This window comes from Aquarana catesbeiana, linkage group LG13 (genome assembly GCF_042186555.1).
Source record: "Aquarana catesbeiana isolate 2022-GZ linkage group LG13, ASM4218655v1, whole genome shotgun sequence".
Lineage (NCBI taxonomy): Eukaryota > Metazoa > Chordata > Amphibia > Anura > Ranidae > Aquarana > Aquarana catesbeiana.
In genome coordinates, this window is record NC_133336.1 from 10043414 (window position 1) to 10070887 (window position 27474).

A 27474-nucleotide genomic window follows, 5' to 3' on the forward strand; every position below is an offset into this window, starting at 1 on the left:
AGGGTTGATTGCCAGGTGTTAATTGCGTGCATAATGGCATCAAAGTTGGACTGTTCCCTCTCTGCTGGGTCAGGGACATCGCTCTCCGCCTGAGACGCCATATTAATTGCTTTGGCGGGACGAGTGGTCCGTGCAGCGGGGCTACTTTGTGGGACTTACGGGTGGACAGGGTACCTTTTCCTGTGGTCATCCCGGTCACCGCCTCTCCCTCGTCCGTTTTCAGCTGGTTAGAAGTGTCAGGCTGCAGGGTAGCAGGGATGGAAAGTGGAGGCCGAGCGGAGCTCTCTCAATGCACGTCCGCTCTGGTGGCCATCTTGGACACGCCCCCAATAATTTTATTATTATTATTTATTATGAATTTGTTCCGTTCCATAAGTTTAGATTCGGCATTCGTTATTTCAGATAATTCGTGACTTCGGATACATTCGTATTCGTTATGTTCACTAACAGCCAAATTTGAAAGGAAATTACAATACCTGTAATTTAATAGTTAGTTATTATTTGAAATTTAATTGATTTTCTCTCTCTTTTTCAAATTTTCGGATTTTCGAATTTCCAAATACTCTAATTCCGAAAATTCGTAAATTCGGAATTTGGAAATTCGTAAATTCGTAAATTCCCAAAATTTCCGAATTTGCGAATTTCCGTAAAAAGCAAAAAAGCTAATGAAATGAAATCGAACACATTTTTTGTCAACTTTCCCCGAGGACAGGTAAGATCGGGGAAACAACTAAAAAAGAAAAAGAAATGAATGTCTGGTGCTCATCACACAGGGAAAATAAAAATACTAACCATAGACAGATTGAAACAAAATAACCAAAAAAAAACTGCTCCTGAGAGTTGCTGTGTAGAAGCTTGCTGGAAACAAAGTGTCTGATCACATACAGTGCCTTGAAAAAGTATTCATACCCCTTGAAATTTTCCACATTTTGTCATGTTACAACCAAAAACGTAAATGTATTTTATTGGGATTTTATGTGATAGACCAACACAAAGTGCCACATGATAAATGGTTTTCAACATTTTTTTACAAATAAATATGTGAAAAGTGTGGGGGGCATTTGTATTCAGCCCCCTTTACTCTGATACCCCTAACTAAAATCTAGTGGAACCAATTGACTTCAGAAGTCACCTAATCAGTAAATAGAGTCCACCTGTGTGTCATTTAATCTCAGTATAAATACAGCTGTTCTGTGAAGTCCTCAGAGGTTTGTTAGAGAACCTTAGTGAACAAACAGTATCATGAAGTCCAAGGAACACACCAGACAGGTCAGGGATAAAGTTGTGGAGAAGTATAAAGCAGGGTTAGGTTATAAAAAAATCTCCCAAGCTTTGAACATCTCACAGAGCTCTGTTTAATACATCATCAGAAAATGGAAAGAGTATGGCACAACTACAAACCTACCAAGACATGGCCGTCCACGTAAACTGACCGGCCGGGCAAGGAGAGCATTCATCAGAGAAGAGCCAAGAGGTCCATGGTAACTCTGGAGGAGCTGCAGAGATCCACAGCTCAGGTGGGAGAATCTGTCCACAGGACAACTATTATGCCCCGTACACACGGTCGGACTTTGTTCGGACATTCCGACAACAAAATCCTAGGATTTTTTCCAACGGATGTTGGCTCAAACTTGTCTTGCATACACACGGTCACACAAAGTTGTCGGAAAATCCGATCGTTCTAAACGCGGTGACGTCAAACACGTACGTCGGGACTATAAACGGGGCAGTGGCCAATAGCTTTCATCTCTTTATTTATTCTGAGCATGCGTGGCACTTTGTGCGTCGGATTTGTCTACACACGATCGGAATTTCCGACAACGGATTTTGTTGTCGGAAAATTTTATATCCTGCTCTCAAATTTTGTGTCAGAAAATCCGATGGAAAATATGTGATGGAGCCTACACACGGTCAGAATTTCTGACAACAAGGTCCTATCACACATTTTCCTTCGGAAAATCCGACCGTGTGTACGGGGCATTAGTCGTGTTCTCCACAAATCTGCCCTTTATGGAAGAGTGGCAAGAAGAAAGCCATTGGTTTTAAGAAAGCCATAAGAAGTCCTGTTTGCAGTTTGTGAGAAGCCATGTGGAGGACACAGCAAACATGTGGAAGAAGGTGCTCTGGTCAGATGAGACCAAAATTGAACTTTTTGGCCTAAAAGCAAAATGGTATGTGTGACAGAAAATGAACACTGCACATCAGCCTGAATACACATCTCCACTGTGAAACATGGTGGTGGCAGCATCATGTGGTGGGGATGCTATTTTTCAGCAGGGACAGGGAAGCTGGTCAGAGTTGATGGGAAGATGGATGGAGACAAATACAGGGCAATCTTAGAAGAAAACTTGTTAGAGTCTGCAAAAGGCTTGAGACTGGGGCGGAGGTTCACCTTCCAGTAGGACAACGACCCGAAACATCCAGCCAGAGCTACAATGGAATGGTTTAGATCAAAGAATATTCATATTTTAGAATGGCCCAGTCACAGTCCAGACCTAAATCCAATTGAGAATCTGTGGAAAGACTTGAAAAATGCTGTTCACAGACACTCCCCATCCAATCTGACAGAGCTTGAGATATTTTGCAAAGAAAAAATGGGCAAAAATATCCCTCTCTAGATGTGCAAAGCTGGTAGAGACATCCCCAAAAAGACTTGCAGCTGTAATTGCAGCGAAAGGGGGTTCTACAAATGCCAAATGCCCCCCACACTTTTCACATATTTATTTGTAAAAATTTTGAAAAACATTTATCATTTTCCTTCTACTTCACAATTGTCTTGAAGAGGGGTCCCTTCTGCACCCGAGCCCAGGCCTGAGTTCACCCCCCAGACAAGGGGGGCTACTTTCAAAGGCCTCCAACAGCCTAAGATGAGAGATATGGGGGGGATGGGGAGGAGAGAGAGAGAGGGGATTGGGGATGAGAGAGAAAGGGGGGTTGGGGATGAGATAGAGGGGATTGGGGATGAGAGAGAAAGAGGGGATTGGGAATGAGAGAGAAAGAGGGAGTTTGGGGATGAGAGAGAGCGAGGGGATTGGGGATGAGGGAAAGAGAAGGGGTTGGGGATGAGAGAGGGGATTGGGGATGAGAGAGGGGGGATTGAGGACAAGAAAGAGAGGGGGGGATTTGGGATGAGAAGGGGTTGGGGATGAGAGAGGGGGAGCTTGGAGAGGAGGTTGGAGGAATCCAGCCTCTGGGTGGCATCACCGCATCTGGGTTGCACCTGCTGCTCCTCACCTCTCTGGTGGTCAGGGAGCTCTTTCCCTTCCCGAGCTCTTGCTTCTCCTTGCTCCGGGTCCAGGACTTCTCATGCCAAGGGGCTCAAGGGACAGCTGCTTTGGGCCCCTCAACAATAACAGGGCCCTGGGCAGCTTGCCCTTTTGCCCCTCATTAAAGACGGCCCTGATAGTGTCAATATAGTGTAGTGTCAGTGTACCCAGGCCCCCACTCCCTTTTTATGGCCAATTACTTGCATATAAGCCTTCAAAATGGACACTTGATTTTTCAAGTTTGGGTCCCATAGACTTTAATGGGGTTCGGGTTCGAACGTTTGTGGCGTTCGAGAGTTCTATCGCGAACCAAACCGGGGGTGTTTGGCCCAACTCTACTTGCGACTACACATGTCCTGACAGTGTGAGCACATCATCGGTGATTAGTCACAGCAGAAGCCGAACAGCGGGTGTCGACCAATGAATGTCTGCCGACACTTGCTGATCATCGGTAAGGGAGGCTGAACGAAGCTCTGCCTATGTAAACAAAGCAGAGCTCTGTTCTGACAGCGGGGATGTGATGAATTTTCTCTCCCTGAAAAGCAGGGAATAAAATCCATCACATCCCTTAGTAAAAGCAGCACACGGTATACACAAAAACACTGGCTAGGCACACAGTTAACCTTTTAATCACCCTAGATGTTTAAACCCTTCTCAGCCAGTGTCATTAGTACAGTGAAAATGCACATTTTTAGCACTGATCACTGTATTACTACTGTCACTGTATTACTGTCACTGGTTCCCACAAAGTGTCAAAAGTGTCAGCTAGAGTCCGATTGTCCGCTGCAGTACCGCAGTCCCACTATAAGTCGCTGATTGCTGCCATTACTAAAAACATTACATACATTTTATTTGAGTACAGTGCTGCATGACCGTGCAATTGTCAGTTAAAGTAACACAGTGCCTTATAACAAAAAATGGTCTGGTCATGAAGGGGGTATAAATCTTCAAGTGATTAAAAAATGCAAAAAATCTAGCTTTGTGAGAATAAAGACATTGTACTCTCTTATATGTTATTGCTTTAACTCTGTATTAGTGTAGTTCTATTCCTTGAGTTTGTTTACCTTACCTTGTAATGATGGGATCAGGTGTTCTGGCTGCAGTTTACAGTGTGCTGGTCAATCGATCCTCCTATGTCCCATAAGCGGATCCAGGGGGGGCAACGGGGCATTTGCCCCATCCGAGAATGCGGGTCAGTGGGCGGGCAGCTCCGCGGGTGAGAGTGCGTGAAAATCCCAAAAATACTCAGACCAGCCCGTCTGCCACCAACAACCATGCCATGTTCAAAGTCACTTAAATCCTCTTTCTTCCCCATTCTGATTCTGTCTTCACCACATCTAGATGCCTAAATTCATTGAGTTGCTGCCATGTGATTGGCTGATTAGCCATTTGTATTACCAAGCAATCAAACAGGTGTACCTAATAAAGTGGCTGGTGAGTGTATATATACAGTAGCTCACAAAAGTGAATACACCCCTCACATTTTTGTAAATATTTTATTTTTTCTTTATTTATTTTATCTTTTCATGTGACAACACTGACAACACTTTGCTAAAATGTAGTGAAAATGTCCAAATTGGGCCCAAAGTGTCAATATTTTGTGTGGCCACCATTATTTTCCAGCACTGCCTTAACCCTCTTGGGCATGGAGTTCACCAGAGCTTCACAGGTTGTCATTGGAGTCCTCTTCCCCTCCTCCATGACGACATCACGGAGCTGGCGGATGTTAGAGACCTTGCGCTCCTCCACCTTCTGTTTGAGGATGCCCCACAGATGATCAATAGGGTTTAGATCTGGAGACATGCTTGGTCAGTTCATCACCTTTACCCTCAGCTTCTTTAGCAAGTCAGTGGTGGTCTTGGAGGTGTGTTTGGGGTGGTTATCATGTTGGAATACTGCCCTGCGGTCCAGTCTCTGAAGGGAGGGGATCATGCTCTGCTTCAGTATATCACAGTACATGTTGGCATTCATGGTTCCCTCAATGATCTGTAGCCCCCCAGTGCCAGCAGCACTCATGCAGCCCCAGACCATGACACTCCCACCACCATGCTTGACTGTAGACATGACACACTTATCTTTGTACTCCTCACCTGGTTGCTGCCACACACGCTTGACACCATCTTAACCAAATAAATTTATCTTGGTCTTACCAGACAACAGGACATGTTCCAGTAATCCATGCCCTTAGTCTGCTTGTCTTCAGCAAACTGTTTGCGGGTTTTCCTGTGCATCATCTTTAGAAGAGGCTTCCTTCTGGGACGACAGCCATGCAGACCAATTTGATGCAGTGTGTGGCGTATGGTCTGAGCACTGACAGGCTGACCCACCACCCCTTCAACCTCTGCAGCAATGCTGGCAGCACTCATATGTCTATTTCCCAAAGACAACCTCTGGATATGACGCTGAGCATATGTACTCAACTTCTTTGGTGGACCATGGCGAGGCCTGTTCTGAGTGGAACCTGTAGTGTTATAATGCTGTATGGTCTTGGCCACCGTGCTGCAGCTCAGTTTCAGGGTCTTGGCAATCTTCTTATAGCCTAGGCCATCTTTATGTAGAGCAACAATTCTTTTTTTCAGATCCTCAGAGTCGAGTCACATGATACCGGGGAGGAAAAATGGCTAATTGGGCCCAATTTGGACATTTTCACTTAGGGGTGTACTCACTTTTGTTGCCAGCGGTTTAGACATTAATGGCTGTGTGTTGAGTTATTTTGAGGGGACAGCAAATTTACACTGTTATACAAGCTGTACACTCACTACTTTACATTGTAGCAAAGTGTCATTTCATCAGTGTTGTCACATGAAAAGATAGAATAAAATATTTACAAAAATGTGAGGAGTGTACTTACTTTTGTGAGATACTGTATATATACTGTATATGTTGTGAGATTGAAAAATAAATTGTGAAAGGAAGGAGGAGGCTTTATTTGTATAAAGGATTGCTCAGATGAGAGCACCGCTCCTGAGGAAGTCGTATTCTGATGAAACCTGTTCAGTGGGAGGAGTCTGTGATTCCATCATGTCCAGTCGGAAATATTGGTAAACCCGCTCCTGATGCAAGGAGGTTCAACAAGGCATTTTTAAAACAGTGCATATAGCACATAGGAAGGTGAATTCTATTTAAAATATTAACATTTTAAACTGGATTTTATGTTATGTACACTTGTAGTTAGGAGGTGGTAAAAAAAACACAAGATCGAGCCATGTTTTTACCACCTCACCTACTCCCCCTGAATCTGCGAAGGCAGTGGGCGAGGGTGTACACATGCCATGACCACAATGCTTTGTATCACAGCCACGTGGGAATTAAACCCCTCCTTACCCAAACTCAACCAATTCAAGTGAATAGTGTTGCACAGTTGCATACAATGCATACAGTTATGGCATTAACAGGGTTAAAACAGACAGTTAGGAAGTAACATATCACCTTCTCACCACCATTATACATGAGATGGAGGGGAAGAGGAGGAGGAGAAAGGAGGAGGAGGAAGAAGAGAATGAGAAGGAGGAGGATTAGGAGGAGAATGAGGAAGAAGAGGAGGGAAGGATAAGAGATGGAGAAGGCGTAGAGGAAAAAGTGGGAGGCAGAGGAGGGGGAGGTGGAGGAGTAGAAGGGAGAAGAAGAAAGAGGAAGATGAGGAAGAAGAAAAGGAGAGGGAGGAGGAAGCGAAAGAGGAGAAGGGGGGGAGGAGGGAGCAGAGAAAGAGGGGGAGGAGGAGAGAAGAAGGGGGGTAGGAAAAAAGGAGGAGAAGCAGGGGGAGGAGGGAGAAGAGGAGGGGGAAGGAAAAGAGGATAAGGAGGGGGAGGAGGGAGAGAGGAGAAGGAGGGGGAGAGGAAGAAAAGAAGGCAAAGGAAAATGAGTAAGAGGAAAAAGAAGAGGAGGGGGAGGGGGAGAAGAGGAGGTGGAAGGAAAAGAGGACAAGGAGGGGGAGGGGAAGAAAGAGAATTAAGAAGAAAAGGAGGCAAAGGAAGGTGAGTAGGAAGGGAAGAAAAGGAGGAGAAGGAGGAGGGAGAAGAGGAGGTGGAAGCAAAAGGGGAGAAGGAGGGGGAGATAGAGAAATTGAAGGAAGGGTAGGGAAAGAAGAAGAGTAAGAAGAAAAAGAGTGGGAGGGGGTGAGTAGGAGGAGGAAGAAAAGGAGGAGGAGGGAGCAGAGAAAGAGGGGGAGGAGAAAAGAAGGAGAGGTAGGAGAAGAAAGAAGAGTGAGAAGAAAAGGAAGTGAAAGAGGGGGAGGAGGGAGAAGAGGAGGAGGAAGCAAAAGGGGAAAAGGAGGGGGAGATAGAGAAACTGAAGGAGGGGGAGGGAAAGAAGAGGAATAAGAAGCAAGGGAGGCAAAGGAGGGGGAGGAGGGAGAAGAGGAGGAAGGAAAAGAAGAGAAGAAGGGGGAGATGGAAAAATTAAAGGAGAGAGAGATGAAGAAAGGAGTAAGAGGAAAAGGAGGCAAAAGAAGGTGAGTAGGGGGAGAAAGAAAAGGAGGGGGGAGAGGGAGAAGAGGAGAAGTAAGAAAAAGGGGAGAAGGAGGGGGAGATGGAGAAATTTAAGGAGGGGACGAAAAAGGGGTAAGAAGAAAAGGAGGAGAAGGAGGGGGGAGGAGGAGGAGGAGGAAAAAATGTATGAGGGAAATAAGGAGGAGGAGAAAAAGAGTACATTAGCAGCTGTTAAAAAAGTAGCTGCCATGTGCCTTCAGGTGGGGAAGGAAAAAAAGGCCCAACATTTCTGCTATATGCCCTTTAGCAGGAGGAGAAAGAGGTAAAAGGGACAGAAACTTTCTGCTATATTATATTTGAGGGGATGGAGTGTAAAAAATGTGGCAAAATAAAAAAGAGATCTCTGGTAGCACGTGTCCCCACCTTCCCTCTGTTCCAGTGGTGGTGGCTCCATCAGACTCCTCAGCATTCAACACTTTCAAGAGTGTTTGTCCCCCGCTGAGCTACATGGTTCCAACCTGTGTCCTGTGGTGATGTAGGGTTGGAGGATAGAACCACATCACGTGGCAGGGGGCACAGGAATCCGACACTCCTGAAACAAGACATGGGCTGCCAGAGAGGTGATTATGATGGCTCTTCTTTAGCAGGGATCTTCCTTTAGGATTTTTATTTAGCCTTACAGGGTCACTTTGAGGAACCATTTCCATCTTTGTATGTTATATAAAACCATGTTTTACATTCTACTCCTGGTTTTCATGGCTATATTACAAAAGTAGAAAGTTGCCTTAAAGAGTGCCCACACAATTTAAAACACAGTGATGATGTACAGAGAATTATTGCACTGGGTTTTCAACTCTACCCACAAAGAGAACACTTCTGGATTTGTAGTTCTATACAGTGATGAATAGGAATGGACGGTTATCATTAACCTGAGTAGGAAGTCTCCTTGGAACGGCCTCCAGAACTGTGATCTCCGCAGCCTCCGTCCCTTTCTCATCTACAGTTATCTTAACTCTGTGAAGAACCTGCAGAAGAGAAACAACACCAAATTAATGTTTAGTTTATGTCAATTACATTTTTTCTTCAAGTGTATTTTTGTGAAAAATAAAAAAAAATGTTGTACATATCTCTGCAACATAAGCACAACTCCCTGTGTTTGCTTTCTTACTAAAAGTACAAAAAAAAAACTGTTGACCAGCCAGAAATCCAGTGAGCTTCTAACTTCCTGTTTGAGCTGAAAACACTGAAATCTGTTGTCCACACTGTTTGATTTATTCCCTTCTGGGCTACATAATACCCCCCCTCCTCATCCACATGAAATAAATGGGAAGTGTTCTGTAGTCCACAAGGGTGATATATCGACATAGCATGGAATTTTGGTGGAGCAGTGAAGAGAGCACATGAAGTTAGAAGCACACTGGATTTCTGTCAGTATCAATGGGTATTTTTCTGTTCTTGGAGCAATAATAAAGGAAGAAAACATAGGGAATATGCATGTACTGTAGTGATGTACTGAGTATTTTTTTATTTTTATTATTTTCCAAAGACATACATTTTAACCCTTTCACTAACAGGGGCTTTTTTTTTTCCTTTTTATAAACCCTTATTTTTAGTAATAAATAGATTAAACCATTTCAGTTTGCACAAACACAATATAATCCCAATTTTTTTTGTAAAATTCAAAACATTGTGTAGCTTAATCGGTTCCCGACTGGCTCACATACTTTTACTGCTGCAGAATGGCTCTCCTGTGTAAACACCCAAATCCCTGTGCTGTCAGTGGAGAGGAGACAGATCGTGTGTTCCTACTAAGTAAGAACAACGATCTGTCTCCTCCCCTAGTCATTCCTATCCCACCACAGTTAGAACACGCTGAGGGAACACATATTTAACCCCTTGATCACCCCCTAGTGTTAACCCCTTCCCTGCCAGTGACATTTACACAGCAATCAGTGCATTTTTACAGCACCAATCGCTGAATAAATGTCAATGGTCCCAAAAATGTGTCAAAAGTCTCTGATCTGTCCATCGCAATGTCGCAATACTGCTAAAAATCGCTGATCACTGCCATTTCTAGGAGAAATAAAATTATAAAAATGCCATAAAAAGGCCATAAAACTTTCCCATAGTTTGTAGACGCTATAACTTTTGCGCAAACCAATCAATATAAGCTTGTTGCGATTTTTTTACCAAAAATATTTAAATTAATATATATTGGCCTAAACTGAAGCTGAAAATGGGGATATCTATTATAGAAAAAATTAAAAAATATTGTTTTTTTTTCAAAACCGACGCTTTTTTTTTGTTTATAGTGCAAAAAATTAAAACCGCAGAGATGATCAAATACCACCAAAAGAAAGTTCTATATAAGTGAAAAAAAGGACACAAATTTAGTTTGGGTACAACGTCGCACGACTGCGCAATTGTCAGTTAAAGCGACACAGTGCCAAATTGTAAAAAGTGCTCTGGTCAGGAAGGGGGTAAAATCTTCCAGGGCTGAAGTGAATAAAGTGATAGCAATGAAGTCAAGTCTCATAACAGCAAGCAAAATAAAAAAAAACAACTAATCCTTACCTCCATCCATGCCATTCAGCTGCTTTCAGAAGCACTCAGGTTCTCATTGCTGGGCAAGGAGGTCAGTGTCCACTATGGGATGACTGGCCAGCAGCAGGCCCACCCAGGTCATCCTCATTCCTAGGTAGCATGTTGCTCCATCTGCCCTCCTTCTCTGTATGATTGCCACACACCCCTGCCTCTGGTTGCACTTTTCTAGCTCTTTATTTAAAGTGTTACTAAACCCACAACTGTAAAATCAGTCTGTATATGCAGTAAAGCATGCTTGTTATACTCACCATGGAACCTAAAGGGTTCTGCTGATAGTACAAAGTCTTGGAGGTACTCTGCACATGCCGTAGTAGAATTTCATATTAACCAATATATTTTATATTATTCACATTCATTTGCATATGTTTTATTGATAATATAATTATTATTCATATTATTATTATTATTATTATTATTATATAGTAGTGGTCTTATCAATATTATTATTCAAAAGTAAAGCAATAGTTATTAATCTTTATTAATGTATACTATATTATCCAATAAATATAGAAAGTCTTTATTTCTAAATTTCGAACTTTAGATGACTTCACTGCTTCATGCTGTTTTTTTTTTTATAAGACAGTCACAAGTTTACTGGGTAAAAGGTTATTAGGATAGTTCATTTTAGTTTTTTAAGTCTACTAATTAGAGGAGAAACACTTTGACAACAGTTGAAATACAGCCTGATAAGACAGTATTCCTTAAAGGTAATAAATAAACATTGTCAAGAATAAGTGATAAAACTTCTTATTGTCAGGGCTGGGCTCAGCCCTTCCTTCTCTGAGCTGGCCGCTCAGCTGTCGGCTAATTGCCAGCTCCCATTTCTCTCCACAGCTCCCCAGCTGTTGTTGATTCTGCTCGTCAGTCCTGCCTACTTAAAGTCGTCCAGCTCACTTGATCTCTGCCTTCGCCTTTGTCAACCTCACATAGACTTTTCTCCTGCGTTCCTGTTGAAGACTTGCTCGGCTGCCGTTCCTTCTGGCTCCTGATCCTCCTTGCTGTACTACTACGTTTATCCCTGGCTCTCTGACATTTGCTTGGCTGACTACCCGATCCGGTTACTGAACTCTGGCTTGTTTTGACTACGCTTACTCTGTTTACGTTATTATTATTATTATTAAACAAGTGTGACTTAACTATACTTCTGTCTTGGTCTGATTCATGGTTCCTGATACTTATAGTGTTGGTTTAAAAGTAATAATGTGGACTATGGGAAAGTTATGTACATTAATGAAGTTCGACAGGGTCAAAAAGGTCCGCTTGTGCCCTCATTAAAACTTCAAATACATTAAATAAGAGGAACACTGACATAGTTGCCAACATTGTAAAAAAATTTATAGGGACACTTGCCTGTAGTCAGAGTCTTATTATAATTAGGGGGCAGGGCATGCATTTGTAGGCGTGAAATAGGGGAAAATAAAAATGTGGTGCATGAAAAATGGGTGTGGTTTCAGCTAAATAGTGGGTGTGGCTTAAAGGGCATGTCTCTGAGGGGTGTGGTTAGAGACTGAGATGAACGAGGGATGGAGGGAGAGAGGGAGAGAGAGAGATATAGAGGGAGAGAGAGAGATGGAGGGACAGCAGGCTGAGATCCTACACCACAATAGCAATATGTGTATTCCAGAAAGTTTAACAATCAGCAGATAAAGATACTCCAAACACCTGGTGTTAGCGATTCAATCATCCTGGCACCATGATTGTTGTGGTGTAGGATGAGTGAAGCGTGTTATTTCTATTATTACATTGTTATTATTATTATTGTTATATTAAATTAAATCATTCAACTCACCATAATGCAGAATCAGTGGGAGCTCTGAGCATGTCCCCTGCCACGTCGCCTGCCACCAGATGCCATCAGGTGCCCCCAGCGGAGTCCCTCCTTACATCAGGTGCCCCCAGCGGAGTCCCTCCTTACATCAGGTGCCCCCAGTGGAGTCCCTCCTTACATCAGATGCCCCCAGCGGAGCCCCTCCTTACATCAGTGTCCCCATCAGTGGAGTCCTCCTCACATCAGTGTCCCCATCAGCGGAGTCCTCCTCACATCAGTGTCCCCATCAGCGGAGTCCTCCTCACATCAGTGTCCCCATCAGCGGAGTCCTCCTTACATCAGTTAAGAAACAAAGAAGAAAACTAATGCGTAAAACCAAGGCGAGCCAAAGCAGCTAAAGAGGATTAAAGAGGATTAAAGTTTTAAGAAGCCGCCACACATACGGCAGTGTTCCCACACAGAAAAACAATAAGGTAAATAGAGATATGTGGCACTAACTCAAAGTGCAAAAATGTGATGAAATAAATATAATCCAATTCTTCAAGTAAAGTGCATATGCGTAAAGAGCTAGGTATACCCTATCTGGTTTCCTGTACTTACCTCCTTTGTTTGTGTTGTATGCTTTTATTTCCTCACATTTACCTATAGCGTGGAATTTTTTTATCATTATCACTATTTATCCACAAGATGGCAATATAGGCGAATTAGAACAAGTATTTTTGCTCGTGATTATGTTTCATTTACAAGATTCCCTTTTCTTACCACTAGATATCATCTGTCTGCCGGGTTTTAAGGTGTTTCTTGATGAATCGCCACCAGATGGCGCTGTCCTATGGAGATTTTATATAGGCTAGTTTATATGCTTTTCTTTTTCTTTTTTTTTTTCTTTTTTACATTTTTATATTTTTTATTTGGATCTGTTATTAGGGGGTCTTTTTATTATAATTGCCTAGACCTCATATGGTTATTTATGGCGTCTACTGAGTGAGGATACAATTATTAGTATTCCAATCCAATCTACTGAGTGAGGATACACTTATTAGTATTCCAATCCACTTTGCGGATTAAGAACAGACTATATAAATAGACACCTGATGCCTGACTCCATTACCCTTTGATAAAGTCACGTGGGCGGTGACGATACGCGTCAGGGAAGAGTCAGGTGTCATCACTTCCGGTCGCGGCCGAGACCGAAAGTACTGGGATCTGTGCTGTTCATTTTAAGCTGTACATGCCTCCACCCAACTTGCCGAACTTGAGGCCTTCCATTGGAGATTTGCCAGACCTATGACGATCAGAGGAGACTGTTCGATTGATGGTATTTCATCCACTTCCTGATTGCAGGCTCGACTTGACCCTAGGGGTCTTTGCTAGAGGTGAGAGGCTGGGGAAACGTGTGGCGCACCACGGAGTATGGTTATTAAGAGGAATCTGTCACCTATCATTGTTTGCACTTGCACTTTTTTCATTTATTTTTTGCATGAACTGTTTTATGAAGACTCACGTTGTTCACGCTGGAACTGTATTACATTAATTGGATCGACTTGTGGCTATTTTTATAGCGTTTCTGCACTTTTTTGCACTTTATGCGATTTTTGTTATTACATGCAACTTTTTTTATCTCATGCGATTTTTTTTCAATTTATTCTAAGTTTGTGATTTTTTTCATCTTGATGCACTTTTATGCCCCGTACACACGGTCGGACATTGATTGGACATTCCGACAACAAAATCCTAGGATTTTTTCCGGCGGATGTTGGCTCAAACTTGTCTTGCATACACACGGTCACACAAAGTTGTCAGAAAATCCGATCATTCTAAACGCGGTGACGTAAAACACGTACATCGGGACTATAAACTGGGCAGTAGCCAATAGCTTTCATCTCTTTATTTATTCTGAGCATGCGTGGCACTTTGTGCGTCGGATTTGTGTACACACGATCGGAAATTCCGACAACGGATTTTGTTGTCGGAAAATTTTATAGCCTGCTCTCAAACTTTGTGTGTCGGAAAATCAGATGGAAAATGTGTGATGGAGCCCACACACGGTCGGAATTTCCGACAACAAGGTCCTATCACACATTTTCCGTCGGAAAATCCGACCGTGTGTACGAGGCACTAGACTATTTTTGGATTTATTCACCTTCATTTGGATTTGTTTATTTATTTGATGTCATATTTCATGAATTTTCATTGTTATGTATCCGATGTCACTTCTTATGAATTTAATGGATGTTTAGTCACTTTATTAATGTGATTTTGCTCTTTACGTATATTCACTTTACTTGAAGAATTGGATTATATTTATTTCATCACATTTATGTACTTGAGTTAGCGCCACATATCTATATTTACCTCCTTACATCAGTGTCCCCATCAGCAGAGCCCCTCCCCACATCAGTGTCCTTATCAGCGAAGTCCCTCCTTAAATCTGTGTCCCCATCAGGGGAGTCCCTACTTAATTCAGTGGCACTATCAGCGAAGTCCCTCCTTAAATCTGTGTCCCCGTCAGCGGAGTCCCTCCTTACATCAGTGTCCCCATCAGCAGAATCCCTCCTTACATCAGTGTCCCCATCAGCAGAGTCCCTCCTTACATCAGTGTCCCCATCAGTGAAGCCCCTCCTCACATCAGTGTCCCCATCAGCGGAGCCCCTCCTCACATCAGTGTCCCCGGCAGCGGAGTCCTCCCTTAAATCAGTGTCCCCGGCAGCGGAGTCCCTCCTTAAATCAGTGTCCCCGGCAGCAGAATCCCTCCTTAAATCAGTGTCCCTGGCAGTGGAGTCCCTCCTCAAATCAGTGTCCCCGGCAGTGGAGTCCCTCCTTAAATCTGTGTCCCCGGCAGCAGATCCCCTCCTTTCATCTGTGTCCCCATCAGCGGAGCCGGCCTCACATCTGTGTTTCCCTGGCAGCAGAGCCCTCCATGCCACATCTGTCCCCTTCAGCGGCAGCTAGTCAGATGTTCCCGGCTTTCTCCGTGTGTTCAGTGGAGAGGGGAGGGGCCTCCAAGTCGTAGAACCAATCGACTTCAGTGTACAAGAGAATTGTCTACTTGTACACTGAAGAGAGAAGCCGATTGGCTGCCCCTCTCCTCTCCACTGAACACAAGGGGATTAGTCCTCACGGTGGTGGACATCAAAGCAAAATACTGGGAAATTAATCAGGACAAGCTCCGATTCGGACGAGGGTCTCAAAATCGTGATTGTCCCGGGAAAATCTGGACTGTTGGCAAGTATGCACTGATGTGTATGTATGTATATACTGATAATTAGACAATATTGAATAAAGCAGTTAGCTTTGTGTATATATATATTGTGAGAGTGAGAGCCCCTGTCTTACAGTGTCTTAGTGAAAATGTGTGTAAAATGGACACAGGACTCTCAAAGAGGCAGTTTGAGAAGTTCCAGCAAAAGATTGGTGAGCAGAGAAAACTATGCTTTGTTTTCTCTGGATTTTGTAAGTCTGGATTGGGGCTGGAAGCTTGAAGACTTCAAAGAGCATTGGGTGGGATGAAGTCTTCAGTCATGTGTCCGGGTTTTCCAGAAGCTCTGCAGGATGTGTGTGTGTCCAGGTGCACAAAACCATTATAAGACAAAGCTGAGCATAGCTCAGTGTGTGTGGGAAAGGAGTTGGTGTTGGAGCAAAAGGGAGGTGCGCTACTATTTAAAGCGGAGTTCCACCCTAAAGTGGAACTTCCGCTCATCGGATTCCTCCCCCCCTCCGGTGTCACAATTGGCACCTTTCAGGGGGAGGGGGGTGCAGATACCTGTATTATACTATATATATATATATATATATATACACTTCCGGGTATAGCTAGCCGCAGCTAGCCGCAGACTCCCCGCCCACCCCCGTTGTGTTGTGGGAAATACACAGTTCCCACAACACAACGGGGACCAGTATAGACGCGCAGCGCGACTCCCGCATGCGCAATAGGGAACCGGGTAGTGAAGCCCCAACGCTTCACTTCCTGATTCCCTCAGTGAGAATGGCGGCAGCAGCACCCGAGGACCGAGGGACGGTTCGGTCTCGGGTGCCGACATCGCTGGACCCCTGGACAGGTAAGTGTCCTTATTTTAAAAGTCAGCAGCTGCAGTATTTGCAGCTGCTGACATCTAATTTTTTTTTTTTTTTCGCGAAACTCCGCTTTAAGAACTCAGGCAATACCCTTGAGATGGCACTCCATGTGGGAAAGGGGCGGATCCAGGGGGGGCAACAGGGCAATTACCCCCCCACGAAAATACTACACTGACATGCCTCTGCCGAGTCTCTCTCTCACATCAGCCGATCAGCGGCACTGAGAGAGAGAGACTTGTCTAGTGTTATTATGGCTACGCCGCACTGACCAGGAGCCGGAGGAGGTGGGTGGAGCCTCTTCCCTGCACTCGTTGCTAGCACCTGGGCCGCCTGGCATCTAGCAACGAGTGACGTCAGAGTCACGTCGGACTCGAGTCTCGGAGCCGACGTGACAGGAGCTGGAGCCATAAATAGGGGAACAGTTGTTGCTACAATTTAGAGTTTAGACAGATAGATAGAGTTAGATATAGTTTAGATAGAGTTTAGACAGACTAGTTAAAATGTCCAGAGTTCACTGTCAGTGGCAGAGCGCCAGCATTATTCCTTCTCCGCCCCAACTTGTGGCAAGTGACAATCTGCAACGTGTGGCAGGTGACGTGGCAAGTGCACAATCCGCAACGTGTGGCAGGTGATGTGGCAAGTGGACAATCTGCAAGGAACATCAAGGAACTGCGCCCAAGGCTGAGCGAGCCTTAAGAGCCAGGTGGATTGGCATTTTTCAGTTGTTGTTTTTGGGAGAAAAACCCCTGTGTGGGAAACCAAATGCATGTGAGAACTTTCATCTTTTTGTTCCTTTCAATAAAAGTGTATATATGAATCCATACATATAGGATTGTATAGTGAAAAATAATGTCACGTACACAGGAGCGGAATTTCCGTCAGAAAAATCTTGGATGGTTTTTCCAACAGAATTCCGCTCAAGCTTGGCTTGGATACACACGGTCACACAAAAGTTCTCTGAACTTTCAACCGCCAAGAACGCGGTGACGTACAACACTACGACAAGCAAAAAAAAAAAAAAACAGCGATACCCCAACAACAACCACCTGCCCCTCCTAGCGCTAGCAAAATATGGCACAACACAATGCAGAACTTTATGTGTTATATGTCTTATTCCCCGTACACACGAGCGGAAATTCCGATGTGAGCTTTTGGTCGGAAATTCCGACCGTGTGTACACTCCATCGGACTTTTGCTGTCAGAATTTCAGCCAGAAAAAGAAAATGAAGTTCAATGCTTCCGAGCATGCGTCAAATTGTTTCTGAGCATGCGTAGGAATTTTGGGCGTCGGAATTGCCACAGACGATCGGAATTTCCAATCGGAACTTTTTCCGGCGGAAAAATAGAGAACCTGCTCTCAATCTTTTTCTGGCTGAAATTCCGACAGCAAAAGTCCGATGGAGCGTACACACGGTCGGAATATCCGACCAAAAGCTCACATCGGAATTTCCGCTCGTGTGTACGGGGAATAAGACATATAACACATAAAGTTCTGCATTGTGTTGTGCCATATTTTGCTAGCGCTAGGAGGGGCAGGTGGTTGTTGTTGGGGTATCGCTGTTCACCAGGCAGATCTTTGTGATAGCAGGTTGGGTTTTCTCAACTGTAGGTGCCTTAAGGTGCATTGTACAGGATGAGATACCCTGGGTGGAAATTTTAAAAATTTTTTTTTTTTAAAGGGGTACCCCTGTAGAGGGTTAGCCCCGCTCTGTGTAAACCTGGGTTTTACATGCATGTTGGTATCCTAGGCTGAGTAAATCAGTCTGGAAGAGGTTTATTTTTGATTGGTATCCTAGACCTACAAGTTACCTGAATGAGGTTTTGGGGTAATGTATGACCCCTGGAGAACATTATGTTGATCAGCGTTCATTATGTTGAACATATTCACTCCATGGGATCAGAGGCTGAACTGAGCTCTTTACCAAGCTCTGACGGGGAGAAGCAGACAAGATACCCGGTCTCCTCCATGGGCCATAATCAGTGGGTAGAAGGCTAGCCTCTAGTCCCCTCCAAAAGCCCCTGTTCCTGTTGGGTCTGTCACAATATATACCATGTTTACATGTTACATATGAACTGTATATTAAGAAGATCAAAGCAAACTCTTACTTTCCCTGCTTTAAGGCCGATTTTGTTTGTAATCCCTGAGAAGTCAGCGCTGTCAGTGAAGACGGTCTTGTTGCCCAGCTTGAGTAAAGGATTCTCCGTATCTATAGTTGAATCAATAGAAGACTTAGGAATGGAAAGTTGTATGGACCTACAAAGGAAAAAAATGATAAAATGTATATGGGCCAATACTAATGGATGCAACAACAGTCATTGGGAGGAAAAGAGGCAACTCCAACCACATAGATACACTATATTACCGAAAGTATTGGGATGCCTGCCTTTACACACACATGAACTTTAATGGCATCCCAGCCTAAGTCCATAGGGTTCAATATTGAGTTGGCCCACCCTCTGCAGCTATAATAGCTTCAACTCTTCTGGGAAATCTGTCCACAAGGTTTAGGAGTGTGTCTATGGGAATGTTTGACCATTCTTCCAGAAGTGCATTTGTGAGGTCAGGCACTGACATTGGATGAGAAGGCCTGGCTTGCAGTCTCCACTTTAATTCATCCCAAAGGTGTTCTATCCGGTTGAGGTCAGGACTCTGTGCAGGCCAGTCAAGTTCATCCACCCCAAACTCGCTCTTCCATGTATTTATAAAGAGGGTACCCCCAAATGGGACTTTAACGGCAACCACAGGAAAACATAAATATAAAAAGATTTATTGGAATTCACAATATCATTAAAAAGGATTATACATATTATACAAAATATACAAAAATATACAAAACCATTAAAAGCAATGGTGTAGATGGTAATAATACATGACAGTTGTCCAGACGGCCCGACGTGTTTCAAGACTATAAAAACGTCTCTTCATCAGGTACAAGTCATAGAACAGGATCACACCAGAAAAGGGTCACCAAGAGGATCTCAAGCAACTGAAGCAACAGCGGCACATATGACGCAGATCCACCACCCCGGTATCAAAAGAACCGGAATGTGGGAAGTGGGTCCAGCTTCATCCACACTGATCCACCCTACATGCACCGATCAAAAAGGCCCCCAGAAAGATGTCTGGTTGCAATTTAATTGCAGAACACAGCCATAGTCTCCAATGAATACAACAAACATCGAGGGCTGGCTTAAAGATTGCAAAGAAAACTATATAGGCGAATATTTTTTGAAAAGATCAGAGTATTTTCCAAAATCTTAATGTGGCAGAGAGCAATACAGAGCAGTGACGATGGCGATGTGTGGTATCGTTCCTTCTAATACCAAGGACTTCTGTATTGCTCTCTATAATTCATCCCAAAGGTGTTCTATAAGGTGGAGATCAGGACTCTGTGCAGGCCAGTCAAGTTCCACCACCCTAAACTCCTCATCCATGTCTTTATGGACCTTGCTTTGTTCACTGGTCTAAATCATTTGGTGGAGGGGGGATTAGGGTGAGGGGTTGTTTTTCAGGGCTTGGGCTTGGCCCCTTAGTTCCAGTGAAAGGAACTCTTAAGGCATCAGCAAACTAAGACATTTTGAACAATTTTAGCCTCCCGACTTTGTGGGAACAGTTTGGGGACGGCCCCTTCCTGTTCCAACATGACTGCCCACCAGTGCACAAAGCAAGGTCCATAAAGACATGGAAGTAAAGAGTGATGAACATCCAACTGGACCATGAAGGTTGCCAGCATCCCTCAAATACAATATAAAGAGGGTACCCCCAAATGTATGGGACTTTAACGGCAACCACAGGAAAACATAAATATAAAAAAGAGTTATTGAAATTCACAATGTCATTAAAAAGGATTATACATATTACACAAAATATACAAACATATACAAAACCACTAAAAGCAATGGTGTAGATGGTAATAACACATGACAGTTGTCCAGATGGCCCGACGCGTTTCAAGACTATAAAAACGTCCCTTCATCAGGGGCAAGTCATGGAACAGGATCACACCAGAAAAGGGTCACCAAGAGGATCTCACTACTGAAGCAACAGTAGCACATATGACGCGGATCCACCACCCCGGTATCAAAAGAACCGGAAGGTGGGGAGTGGGTCCAGCTTCATCCACACTGATCCACCCTACATGCACCGATCAAAAGGGCCCCCAGAAAGATGTCCGGTTGCAATTTAATTGCAGAACACAGCCATAGTCTCCAATGAATACAACAAACAATGAGGGCTGTCTTAAAGATTGCAAAGAAAACTATATAGGCGAATATTTTTTGAAAAGATCAGAGTATTTTCCAAAATCTTAATGTGGCAGAGAGCAATACAGAAGTCCTTGGTATTAGAAGGACGATACCACACATCGCCATCGTCACTGCTCTGTATTGCTCTCTGCCACATTAAGATTTTGGAAAATAAATAGTAAATTAGGCATGGGATGGGCAACATGTAATGGAATCACATAAAGAAAGGAAGATTGAAATGTGGAGAGGTATAAAAATGAAATAGTAGAGTGAGATTATATTGAATTAAAACACTAAACATAATAGGACACGAAAATAGTAATTCAAAATTATACACTTTTTTTTTGTATTGTTGGTTGTTTAACACACGTAATAGGGCGCTGCAAAGCTCCTTTCTTAATTATACTTTGAATAATGTTTTGCACAAATTGAGTTTTGGGTAGGTAAGTGAGTGGGCTTTTTCTTTTCTTTTTTTTTTCTTCTTTTCTCTTCTGAAGAGGACATGGTCAAGGACCCGGTGTGTTTTCTCGGGGTGGGGGGGTTAGTGTGGTGTATGTTAATAAAAGGGGATATATAGATATTTTGTGCAATGTGTATTTGTATGTTGGAATTTGTCTTAATAAAGAAAAAGTGATTACAAAAAAAAGACATTGTTTATAAACATTGATCAGACAGGAGATAGAGAGATACAAAGTAACATTGTTTATAAACATTGATCAGACAGGAGATAGAGAGATACAAAGTAACATTGTTTATAAACATCGATCAGATGGAAGATAGAGAGATACAAAGTAACATTGTTTGTAAACATTGATCAGAGAGGAGATAGAGAGATACAAAGTAACATTGTTTATAAACATTGATCAGATGGGAGATAGAGAGATACAAAGTAACATTGTTTATAAACATTGATCAGATGGAAGATAGAGAGATACAAAGTAACATTGTTTGTAAACATTGATCAGAGAGGAGATAGAGAGATACAAAGTAACATTGTTTATAAACATCGATCAGATGGGAGATAGAGAGATACAAAGTAACACTGTTTATAAACATTGATCAGACGGGAGATATAGAGATATTACATAGTAGGTGATGTTGAAAAAAGACCATCAAGTCCAACCTATGTGTGTGATTATATGTCAGTATTACATTGTATATCCCTGTATGTTGTGGTCATTCAGGTGATTATCGATGCCCCCCGCTGAGACCTCCGCCTGTGGAAGGGAATTCCACATCCTTGCCGCTCTTACAGTAAAGAACCCTCTACGTAGTTTAAGGTTAAACCTCTTTTCTTCTAATTTTAATGAGTGGCCACGTATCTTATTAAACTCCCTTCCGCGAAACAGTTTTATCCCTATTGTGGGGTCACCAGTACGGTATTTGTATATTGAAATCATATCCCCTCTCAAGTGTCTCTTCTTCAAAGGGGATAAGTTCAGATACAAAGTAACATTGTTTATAAAACGCGATCAGACAGGGAATGGAGAGAGATACAAAGTAATTTTGTGTATAAACATTGTTCATTGATTATTGATGAATAAACAGGTCCATAGCAGAAATATAAGAACTGTTCTGCTCAATGGGGGGTATACAGCGGAGAGTGGGAAGTGGGTAATTGTTTGAATGAACAGTGGAACTTAAGGGTGATGTTGTACATTTGCCAACAGTCTTCTTCACTTACGTTTCTCTGGTAGATGTCTTCCATCGCTGTATAGTCTCAGCGGACATTCCTTGCTCTACCTCATGAATCCTGCCTGGCTCGGCCATGGCGATAATCATGGATACGTTATCCTTGTATGGAAGTTCCACCACTGTACAAGGAAGATCTGGGTCACGGTAAGTGTTGAAGCGCCCCGTGAGGTGCATCAATGGAACATCCACCGTTGTGTTCTCATCAACAAAGAACTTCTCAACTTTTGTATTATCTGGATCAAAAGGTTCCTGCCATTCTCCTAATGAAATAAAACATGTATACATTGGTAATACAAATGAACACAATGTCTGGGTAATGTGGAAATAAACTCCTACGGCCACATACACATGCTCTGTAGTTTTACCTGATATTCCATCTTCTTCATAGTACTATATAGCAAATCAACTTCCTACTGTACACAGTTGAGGTTCCTCCTGAATTTTCTGGGACTATAGAGGCAATGACAGAAATACTGGCCGCTATCATACTGCTATAGAGATCTAACAAAGGTTAAAAGACATCCCTGACTCCAGACGTATGATGTCATTATGTAATTTTATCGATGTGTCTATCATCCTGCTCTGCTAGAGAAGCTCCTCGCTCAGAAGGGCTACAGGTAGAGGGACAACCAATCCTGTCAGAGCTCAGGTCTGTGACTCTAGTCTTACATTCACCTGAAACATCATGTCCTAGTAAATTTTATAATTATGAGAGTAAATAAAAGAAAAGTGTCCACATTTTTCTTGTTACTGAACCATTTATTCCTGTGCAATAACAAAGAAAAGTTGGAGACAGCCCTTTAAGAATGAATGATATCATGTTTTGTATCATTATTTTGTATCTAATAAAAAGTTTGTAAAAAAAAAAAAAAAAAAAATGAATGACTACCGGCACTTTTCCCCCTTATTAACCAGGACATTTTTCAGGTTTCAGCGCTTTGGATGACAATTGCACGGTCATGTAACACTGTACCCAATAGAAATAATGTTTCGATACATATAGAGCTTTCTTTTGCTGTGTTTTTAATTTTTTGCTAAACAAACGAAAAACAACCAAAAATTTTGAAAACAAAAAGGTTTTCTAATGCCGCGTACACACGACCGGTTTTGCCGTCAAAATAAACTTTGAAGGTTTTTACCGACGGAATTCCACTCAAGCGGTCTTGCGTACACACAATCACACCAAATTCCGACCGTCCAGAACGTGGTGACGTACAACACATACAATGGGACTAGAAAAAGGAAGTTCAATAGTCAGTAGCCAATGGCTTCCGTCTCGTACTTGCTTCAGAGCATGCGTAGTTTTTGGTCCGTCGGAACAGCATACAGACGAGCGGGTTTCCCGATAGTAATTAGTTCCGTCGGAAAAATTTAGAACATGTTCTCTATCTAAGTCCGTTTGAATTTTCGACGGCAAAAGTCTGATGCCCCGTACACACGGTCGGACTTTGTTCGGACATTCCGACAACAAAATCCTAGGATTTTTTCCGACGGATGTTGGCTCAAACTTGTTTTGCGTACACACGGTCGCACAAAGTTGTCGGAATTTCCGATCGGTGACGTACACCACGTACGACGAGACTAGAAAAGGCCAGTTCAGAACCAAGCGCGGCACCCTTTGGGCTCCTTTTGCTAATCTCGTGTTAGTAAAAGTTTGGTGAGAGACGATTCGCGCTTTTTCAGACTCGTGGCTTTCAGATCATTTTCTGCCGTTCAGTTTGTGCTTGTGGGTTTGTATCTGCTCTTCAGTGCGTGGAGTCAGTTCGTATCGGAGTTTTCTGTGCAATCTTGCCCGCTCGTTGCTGTTTTTCAGGTCGCTCTTCACAGGCCTTGCTGTTCTTCAGTGCGTTCTGTTACTTCGTTCTGAGCAGCCGACCGTTTTCTAGCCATGTTTCGTATGCGTACTCCTCGTAGAGTTCGTGCTGTGCGGGGGCTTGGTGTTGGGGTCCTGACCTTGACACAAGTCCAGTCCATGAACAGGGTGGGGAGGAGTTCATGGACCAAGAATTGGTTGCTTCAGCGTGACCAGTTCTCTCATATGCCTTTGCTCCGTGAGATCCGTGAGAATAATCCTGATGATTTCAGGAACTTTCTCAGGATGACGGACCCCGTGTTTCACCGTTTGTTGGCTTCGCTGACCCCCTATATTAGCAGGCAGGATACCTGCATGAGGCAAGCCATCACTCCGGAGCAGAGGTTGGTCGCTACCTTGCGGTATTTGGCCACAGGGAGAAGTCTGCAGGACTTGAAGTTCTCGACAGGCATCTCCCCCCAGGCTCTGGGGATCATTATCCCAGAGACCTGTTCTGCCATCATCCAGGTCCTGCAGAAGGAGTATATGAAGGTAAGATTTTTATCCTTTTATATCACATTTTATTGTATTGAATGTTTGATAATATATTGTATTTCTTCCCTCATTCCCTAATTACCATGATTGTAATATGCTGTGAATGTCCCCTTTGTTCTCATGCATGCTGGATTTTTAGGTAATTATTATTTTATGTCCTTCATACATATTTGCCCTTCACTAACCTCCCCAGCATGGTCTTTCCTGGCCTATATTCACCTCATGTAGTCACTTAACAATGTATTTTATCAGCTCCATAGTAGTGCTTTACCCCAAACACCCCCTAAATAGTTTGGAAATGTTATTTTTGATTTAAATTCAGGCAGAGTGCCAGAGGCTTTTTTTTTGTGGTGTCCCCAAATTTTTTTTAACCCTCCCCCACAACTGCTAAGTCAGCTGATCCCAATTCTCTATCCTCAATCATCTATCTGCTGACTTTGCCAAACCCATACACACTATACCCATCTCTTTACTGGTCAGATTTATGGATGAATTCCCCAAAGCATGTAGTGCAAGGGCCTGCCTGTATACTTTCCAATGGAACTGTTTAAAGTTTTTGTATCGTATTATTATCTTGATAGGTAATAGCAGAATGTTCAAATGTCCTCAAATGTGTACAGTGTGTATTTATATCTTTGTATTATGACACTTCTTACCTGTCCAGTGGTCTGCCAATAGTGTAACTAAGGAGGGGCTGTTCCAAGTAATACCCTGTATTTAGGCATTCATCTCTCAATGAAGCGAAGAGGGTTACCTGTCCAAGAGTTCCCCCCCCTATAATGTTAGAAATGGCCCATGAGAGGGGGGGAGGGGGAATATGATAGGTGTACCTTATACTTTGTTGTTGTTAAATTCCCCTTAGTAAATGCTATCTGGAGGTTGCCCCATAATGTTTGTGTCTAATCTGCTTGCCATGTTTCTGTGAAAAAATAGTAATGTTTTTTTTTTTTTCCTCAACAGTTTCCTTCAACGCCACAGGAATGGCAGACTGTGGCCTCCCACTTTGCCCAGCGGTGGGACTTTCCTAACTGCGGAGGGGCAATTGATGGGAAACACATCCACATCGTCCCACCACCCAACTCGGGGTCGTACTATTATAATTACAAGGGGTTTAATAGTATAGTGATGTTGGCGGTGGTGTCGGCTAATTACGAGTTCTTGTATGTGGACGTAGGGAAGAATGGCCGGATGTCCGATGGTGGAGTGATCGCCCAGACGGAGTTCTACAGGCGTCTCCAGAATGGCAGCTTGGACTTGCCACCTCCAGAGGACAATGTTGAAGGTCTCCCATTTGTGTTTGTTGCTGATGAAGCATTTGCGCTGGGGGACCACCTGATGCGGCCATTCCCGATGAGGACCCTCACCCCGGAACAGAGGGTTTTTAATTACCGGCTGGCCAGAGCCCAAAGAGTGGTGAAGAACACATTTGGAATCCTGGCCAGCCGGTTCCGATTATTTCTGACACCCATCCATATGGCGGAGTATAAACTGAACCATATAATACTTGCCTGCTGTGTTCTCCATAATTTTTTAAGAAAAAATTCAGCCAACTATGCTGGCTCAGTTGGGCCTGAGGCCAGAATCCCTAATCCATCAACACTGATGGCGCTTGAAAGTGGCCGTCCTGGCTTGCCCTCCCTGAATGCCCGTGATGTCCGGTTATGCTACCTGGAGTTCTTTGTGGGTAGGGGGGCTATCAATATGCCAGACAATCTGTGACACCTTTTTCAAATAAAAAACAACCCAAAGAAATTCTTTGTGGACATTTACTGCTTGTGTTTGTTTTAGCTGACTCTGACAGAAATGTGTTGAGTGCAGAAAATGTCGTGATTGGGTAACCTTATAAAAAAACAGTGTTGGCTGGTACTTCCTAAATGCAAAAACACATTTCACTACAAGTGCACTTGCAACTGCACTGAACCTGCACTTGTAGTGCAAAGAGGATTTGCCCTTAGGAAATAACCCCCATTTTTGCATAAAACAGCAATTACATCACCCCAAAAGTGTTGTAGTGTTGAGACAATAATCCACACATTCTTGAGTAAGGCACTTTTTTATACCTGCACAATCACATGTGCATTTCCCAAAGGTTTTTAAAACAAACCAACATGTTTGTTGTATAACAATGTTTGCAGTAGCATTATCAAAAATCGAAATATCCATTTCAGATAAAACAGGCCTGTGTAAAACCAACAAGAAAGCCAAAAAACTTGAATTTACAAAGTTCACATATGGTAAAACCTGAAGGCTATATCAGACATGAGTATTTATGAACTGTGTTTGATATAGCGTTCAGATGGGGGGAAATCACCCCTGGAAAACCCAAATTTGGAAGACGCACACCAATTTACGAATGTCAACATGTGCTATCTGCCATCAGGGGGGATCAAGGGACGTGTTTTGGGGGAGCAAGCCCTTCCTCAACGCTACTTTATAATTGAGGAAGGGGTTGCACCCCCAAAACGCGTCCATTGATCTCCCGTGATGGCAGATAGCACATGTTGGCACACTGTGTGCATCCTCCAAATTTGGCTTTTCTAAACATTGAAAACATTTTGGTACGATAAAACAGGTGATTTTGTGGGGTTTAAATTCGCCCCAAAACATCAATGATGTTATTATTTTTTTTAATAACATCACTGATTTGTTGCTGGATGTTTTGCAATTGGAGATTACACCCCATGATCTCCCCGATCAGTATCTGGGCACTTTCAGATGTAAAGCGTTCTGGATCACGATCACCTAAAAAGAGATAAAGAACAAAAAAAGGTCTCAAAAATCTGCCACCATCCATCTCTTTTACCTGAGCCTGTGGTCGCAGACACTCACCTGTCGTGGTGCTAATCTCCACCACGTCTTCTTCTTCCTCCTGCTCTTCTTCTTGTGTTGGTATTTCCCCTTCTTCCGGGGGGGGGGGGGGTCTCTGGTCTCCTGGGATGAGGGGTGCCGAGTCTTTTCTCCCCTATGTAAAACAAAAATGGTATAATTAGCACACAGATATTTGATGGCAGAACTAGAAATAGGAAACATTGCTCGGAAGTGGGGTAC

General features: G+C 43.2%; 1 protein-coding gene across 1 annotated transcript in view; it reads right to left on the reverse strand.

Annotated features, from left to right (window-relative positions):
• LOC141116364 (alpha-1-antitrypsin-like) overlaps positions 1-27474 on the reverse strand; it is a 77354-nt gene that overhangs the window by 11036 nt on the left and 38844 nt on the right. The window contains exons 3-5 of the mRNA XM_073608599.1: positions 22069-22339; positions 18246-18393; positions 8623-8718 (exon numbers count right to left, since the gene is read on the reverse strand). Of these exons, the coding sequence (XP_073464700.1) occupies positions 8623-8718; positions 18246-18393; positions 22069-22339 (515 nt within the window). The remainder of the gene's footprint in view (positions 1-8622; positions 8719-18245; positions 18394-22068; positions 22340-27474) is intronic.